Below are 6,796 nucleotides of genomic sequence, written 5' to 3'. Positions count from 1 at the left end.
TTTTTAGTTGCCGATTCAAATCATGCAATGAATGCTATGTTCGTTGCGGGTCGCACAATACCAAAAATTGAACCAGGCGATGGTAGCGGTATGCCCCGAGGTGCCTGGATGGCGCCACCACCACCACGGTTGGGTCAACCCCAGCAACTGTCGCAAACACAACCACAACCATCGCAACAGCAAACCCAGCAAGCACAACAATCGCAGCAACAGCGTGTGACTCAAGTTTCCCAACATCCGCTTTGTAAGCGCTTCCTTTATTATATTTTAAGTTTTTCGATTTAATTGCTTTCGTAAATTTAATTTGCATTCTTGATGATTAAGTATCTGGTCAACACAACATAACGCAGAAAGATTAAAAAGCTTTTACTTTTGTACTATTTTTCAAAGCAATAAGAAAATAATTTCGTACTCTTTATATATACATACTTATATGTATACAGTTGTCCACAAAATAATAGGGAGTTCGGTACTGTGCCCGGATTTCACTATTTGCCTTTTGTTTATTTAATGTTTATTTTTTTTTTAAGTCTCCCTGTTTATACAACAAACCATATTACCATTTCAAACTTTGTAAAAAATATAAAAATTCTGCAGGATTTCATTAAAATATCAAAATTTTTAATCAGAATCTTCAGAAGCTGCTAAAAATCCCCTTGAGTTGTGAGAATTTTTTTGGTTAAACGTGTTTCTAATTTTTTTCTATGCAAAGTAAGAAATGCCAAAAAATAAACGGAATTTATTAGCGGCTTGAAACTTGCACTCCATTATACTACAATTTAGTTGGCACCAAACTGCATACCAAAATTTTGTCTAAAGATTCTGATTAAAATGTTTGAAATTTTGCTGAATTTGCATAATTTTAATAATTTATGTAATGTACAAACGTTAATTTATATGATGTTTGTTGTATAACCAGCAAGGTGGTCTATGGGTCATTCCATTGAAAAGAGGAAAACGACAAATTCAAATATGCCCTCATTATCTCTATTTCAGTAGTAACTAACCTCTTTTAAATTACTACATTTTATTAAGTTGTGAGTAAATATTAAAAAAATCAAAAGTTGAAATTTTTGTCTATGGAATCTTTATAATGCATAATTACTTTACACCAGTCACAAGGAGATGTCCCACCAGTCACAACTTTAAATATTTTTTAATATTTCTATGAAGTTCATATAAACCTCATTTTTATTGAAAACAAAAGCGTATAATTCACATTTTACAACACAAATACATCGTTCGAGAAAATTAAGTGTTTTGGCTAAAATTCATCTTTGAGTGCGCAAGGGTAAAATAGAGTTCTTTTCAGTGTCCCACCAGTCGCATTCATTCAAATGATTGTTACATAAAACTAAGAAATCGTTTGATATTTTTGTTAAAGCAATGTTATACATTAGTTATCGTTCTGTGTTAAAAAATATCTTTCGCTGTAAGTTCAGACGTCACGGTTAAATTTCACAATTGATCACATTCTGGAGTAAAATGCCCAACTAGTCACAATGGAATGGCCACGTTCAATAATACCAGATACAGATTCGAATACTTATATGTTTTATTTAATCTAGAAGTAATGGAATCCTGTCATTAATTAAATTACAGCTGTTGCACATGGAATGCCTTTGGCTGGACCAATGAACCCCGGCGGCCCAGTTATGGGCCCACCTCCCCCGCCTCAACTACAGAATACACAAGGCAACGGTCCGAATGGTAACATTTTAGCTGGTGCTGGTCATCATTCTCAAGCCAACTCACCTACAGACGCGTTGCAGCAGGTGCAGAACGCTAGTGGTGGTGGAAGTGGCGGCGTCGGTGTAAATGCTGGCGGCGCAGCAAATACGACTGCGTCAAACCAAGGCACATACTACGGACCACCAACCACATCACAGATGCCCAACGTGGCAGAGGCCAAGTTTAATGCTGCATTAAATAGCGCTGGACCAGGCGGTGGCGTACAACAGCCTCATTCACCACATTTACAACAAAACGGTTACGTAACGGGCGGTGGTGCGCCAGCAAACTACGTTCAACAAGTATCTGGTGCTAGTGGTGCTGGTGGTAGTGGTGCACAGTCAGCTTCGCAAGCCAATGCCGGTGGCCAAGTTGTATCCGGTGGTACAGTAGGTGCCGGCGGCACATGGACTGGGTCAAGTACGCTCACCTACACACAGTCAATGCAGCCGCCAGATCCACGCGCACATCCCACAGGTTATTGTAAGTTAAAACAAAAATCCTTAATTAAATTTCGTTTCTCATTTGCATTTGACATTTACAGGGAATGCACCGTTAAGTGGAGATATGAGTGGTAATCAACAACAACAGCAACAACCCCGTATGCTGTCTCGCCAACCAGCCCCAGAATATTGGTGTTCAATTGCTTACTTTGAGTTGGATACGCAGGTTGGCGAAACGTTCAAGGTACCATCAGCCAAGCCAAATGTTATTATCGACGGTTATGTTGACCCTTCTGGCGGTAATCGCTTCTGTCTTGGTGCACTCAGTAACGTACACCGTACAGAGCAATCGGAGCGCGCAAGGTAGGTCCAATATGCATATTTAAAAGAAGAGAATTTTTTGCAATTGGACTTTGTTTAATATTTCATAGGCTTCATATTGGTAAAGGCGTTCAACTTGATCTACGAGGTGAGGGTGACGTTTGGTTACGCTGTCTCAGCGATAATTCGGTATTCGTACAAAGTTACTATCTCGATCGTGAGGCTGGCCGTACTCCAGGCGATGCTGTGCATAAAATTTATCCAGTTGCCTGCATTAAGGTGTGCTAATTAAAATACAAACAAATTTACGAAACAAAATTCTCAAGAATTACTATTGCCCTGCAGGTTTTTGATTTGCGTCAGTGCCATCAACAGATGCATTCGTTAGCGACAAATGCACAAGCAGCGGCTGCCGCACAAGCAGCTGCCGTCGCGGGACTGCCTAGCTCACAAATAGGCGGTGCGCCACGAAGTGAGTGCAGGAGATACACAAGGGTAGTCATTAAAGCTCGAAAACTTGCATTTTCGTAAATGTAATGACGATTATTAGCACAACTTTTTATATAAAAACATTTCGAGAGTATCCTTAATTTGGTATTCATTGAAACAGTTTATGTAAGCTCGCAAACATAGAGCTATGTAAAGTTGCAGAACTTTCATGAAGACCACTTGTGATGCACCCACAATTGTTAATAAAATTCCTCTTTTAAACGAATCTTATTTCAAAAAATTAAAAATAAATCTATTTTGTAGATATTACTGCAGCCGCAGGAATCGGAGTTGATGATTTGCGCCGCTTGTGTATTTTACGCTTAAGTTTTGTCAAAGGCTGGGGACCTGATTATCCAAGACAATCGATCAAGGAGACACCTTGTTGGATAGAGGTGCATCTTCATCGCGCCTTACAGCTATTGGATGAAGTGTTGCATGCAATGCCCATCGATGGGCCGCGTGCGATGGCTTAAAATCAGTTATTCATCAGCCAAAATCCAAGATTAAAAACTAATACGTTCAAAAAAGTTCAGTAAATAACTAAAGTTCAGCTCAATTCTTGACTGTGAGTCGAGAAAGTAAGGAGAGGAAATTATGGGCAACGGCCATTTTGAATCATCACATTTTCCTGTTTCTTATTTTTTTAGTCTTACAAGTGAATTTTCGAGTTGTATTTAAGTTAGGCGGATAAAGCAAGAAAGGCGGCGGCGGTTTATGTTTGTCTGTTTTAAAAGATTATAATGATGATTACACGTAAAAATTTTGCAAAGCCGTAGAATCATCATATTGGAAACTTATGTCTTTAATTTTAATCTGTTTACTGTCATGTACCCCTCTCATTAAAATGCAATAACTATTAAAAAGAAAAATGCAATCAAAAATGCTAAAGTAGCATAAACATGTTCTAAAAAAAATAAATTTATATTTTATAAAAAAAAAATCTGGCATGTAACTTTTAAACTGTGAAATTACCGTTAAGAAATCGTAAAATTCGAGATTGTACACATTTTTATTTTTTATGAACTTCTCTTTGTCACCATAGTGAATGTTGATGGCTTTGTTTTTTATAGTTTCGTCAAGGCAACCATTTTTTGAGTGTTTCAAATTATTTTTAGGAATGTGTGATTAACCAAAAAAGAATAAAGTAAAAAATATTGTTTAAATTTTTCACTTTAAATGGGTTTTAATGCTTGAACCGGAAAAAATTAATAGGAAATATTAACATCAGTTTGCACACAGAGACGTTAATATTTTTGAAGGTTAACCTTTCCTTGAGCGCATTCTCACAAAAAACTTGTGAGTGTTGACTAGTGGTAGATAAACAACTCCATTAACAAAATTATACAACATATACAAAATTTATAACGATTTATGTTTGTTAAAAATTATGTTTATTGCAGTAAATCCCAAATTTTATATTCATTTATCAGGATTGGTTGATTTTTCCGACAGGGAATTAAGGGATGACGGAAACCCATTCAAAATACATGGATCATTTAGTAGTACACATTTAATTAAAGATCTTACATTTTCTATATCTATAGCTGTGCTCAGAAATGCATCAAGCCAAAGCATGAATCTCTTTTAAAAGCCTTATTTGCGGAACTAGGATCCAATTCGGCATTTAACCATGGTTGCGCATATCGGACTTTTATAGGTTAGAAATAAAACAGACCGATGCTTCGGCTTGATGCACTTCAGAGCACAGGGTATCTTTTAAACTTACATCCTATTACAGTGCGCCAAATGCATATTTATAGTTTATCTATACTTCTCGCAATGGAGCGTCACTTGTGCGTCCAACCATTTAATCCATTCCTCATCAACTATTCGCTCCAAGGTGACTTCATTAAATACCGATGATCGTGCAACTTCCATAAATTGCATTTTATTAAACATGCGCAAAGATTTTTCATTTTTTACACCAATTTTCGCTTCAAATTTTTTTATTTGTAAATTTTGTTGTGCATATTTTATCAGCAATAGCATTGCTTCCCATCCGTAGCCCTTCCCACGAACTTCTAGTTCAGCTATCATAATTTCAGCTTCAGCCACTTGTGAACGTTTCCCATCCTTGTCTTCACCTTCATCGTTTACTCTCAAGAAAATGTTTGTATCACCAACCAAAGCATCTATCTCGTTGCCGGTTTGTTCATAAGCCGATCGACATAATACAAGAAATGTACATTTGTCCTCATCTTCGCGCCAGCAGCGTTGCATCGCATATTCTTCTTCAAGCGTGAGAGGTTCGGAAGCTGTCAATTCCTGCAGTTCTGGTGATTTCATCCATTCATGATATTTTTGCACATGTTCTTCACAGTATGGAACTAATATGACCTTTTTGCCCACAATTTTTGTGTTTTCATTCAATCGCATAATTGAGAATCGAGTGGTGACATAAATGGTGGTGTCTTAAGGAAATATGTAGCTGTTAATCCAGGAAACAGGATATGAAAATAAATAGGAGTGCTCTCGTATTGAAAATTGTCCAAAATAGGTTCTTTCCCGTACAACCCGGACCTGATCCGGTAATTAGAGAATAAGCGAAAAATTTGCTCTCAAAAATGGAACAATGTCCAGACGTACGGGAACGAAGAACATTTCGTGCCCAGAATTTGATTATAGCCGATTCAAGTGGTTTTTGTTATCGACACTTAAGGGCGAAATACACCACACAAGCGGCTTAACAAACCAAGCGAAATATCCCTTTGCTTCAAGCCATTTGTTACTACGTTTATACGTAAGCTATTTGCAAATAAAAATAATTTGCAAATACCTAACTCACTGTTTATTCGATGATGAAAAATTCTCTTTTAATATTGCCTGATTATAAAAAGGCAATAATATGACCATCGGAAACGAAAATAAAGTTAAAAATGGCAAAGTCTTGATTATAAAAAGGCAATAAGGGCCGGTTTTTCAAAGTCTGGTTATCACTACCACTACACTATCGACGATTTCGACATCATGCATGTAACATGTGATCGATAAAGCAGTACTTGTGCTTCACCGGAGCTTCTACCTCCGATTTGTGCTAATCAGACATTGAACAACCGGCCCTAAGATGACCATCGAAAAGGAAAATTAACCTAAGAGCCGGTTGTTCAATGTCTGGTTATCAGTACTTGCCGGTTTAACATCATTATCGACGTTTCCGACATCATACACATAACATGTGATCGATAAAGCAGTCTTTGTATTTAACCAGAACTTCTACCTCCGATTTGTGCTAATCAGACTTTGAACAACCGGGCCTAAGAATGGCAGCGTCTTGCGCTTATTTGCAAATAGTACCACTAATCAATACTTATTTGCGTGATTTAGGGCCGGTTGTTCAATGTCTGATTAGCACAAATCGGAGGTAGAAGCTCCGGTTAGATACAACGACTGCTTTATCGATCACATGTTATATGCATGATGTCGAAATCGTCGATAATGATGTTTAACCGGCAAGTAGTGATAACCAGACATTAAACAACCGGCCCTTAGGGCCGGTTTCTCAAAGCCTGGTTGACACTAATCCCCGGTGAAACATCGTTATCGACGTTACCGACACCGTATTATATGTATGGAGTCGAAAACGTCGATAACGATGTTAACCGGTGATTAGTGTCAACCAGGCTTTGAGCAACCGGCCCTTAGGGCCGGTTTCTCTATCTCCGGTTAACACTAATCCCCCGGTAAACATCGTTACCGACCTTATCGACTCCCTGTTATATGCATGGAGTTAGAACGTCGATAACAATGTTTAACCGGGGAGTAAAGGCTCTGTTATGCATACTTGGCATTGCATGCACTGCTATACCATT

At 37.9% G+C, this 6,796-nt stretch overlaps 2 protein-coding genes across 2 annotated transcripts in view; one reads left to right on the top strand and one right to left on the bottom strand.

The window, feature by feature from the left end:
- Positions 1 to 6,796, top strand: part of LOC118744012 — a gene marked incomplete in the record, with an annotated part of 13,967 nt that overhangs the window by 1,992 nt on the left and 5,179 nt on the right. Inside the window, 6 exon segments of the mRNA XM_036476803.1 lie at positions 8 to 244; positions 1,603 to 2,214; positions 2,276 to 2,537; positions 2,606 to 2,774; positions 2,841 to 2,967; positions 3,249 to 3,454. Of these exon segments, the coding sequence (XP_036332696.1) occupies positions 8 to 244; positions 1,603 to 2,214; positions 2,276 to 2,537; positions 2,606 to 2,774; positions 2,841 to 2,967; positions 3,249 to 3,454 (1,613 nt within the window).
- Positions 4,367 to 5,694, bottom strand: LOC118742640 (N-acetyltransferase 9-like protein). Its single transcript, XM_036474862.1, has one exon. The coding sequence runs from the start codon at positions 5,361 to 5,363 to the stop codon at positions 4,749 to 4,751; it is 615 nt and encodes a 204-aa protein (XP_036330755.1). The 5' UTR covers positions 5,364 to 5,694; the 3' UTR covers positions 4,367 to 4,748.

This window comes from Rhagoletis pomonella, unplaced genomic scaffold (genome assembly GCF_013731165.1).
Source record: "Rhagoletis pomonella isolate Grant_MI unplaced genomic scaffold, Rhpom_1.0 Rhpom_scaffold_00001, whole genome shotgun sequence".
NCBI lineage: Eukaryota > Metazoa > Arthropoda > Insecta > Diptera > Tephritidae > Rhagoletis > Rhagoletis pomonella.
Note: the sequence above shows the minus strand (reverse complement) of the source record. Positions and strands in the feature narration are given on the sequence as shown.

Coding starts and splice junctions, on each gene's coding strand:
- LOC118742640 (XM_036474862.1), bottom strand. CDS start 5,363: ATGCGATTGAATGAAAACACAAAAATTGTGGGCAAAAAGGTCATATTA.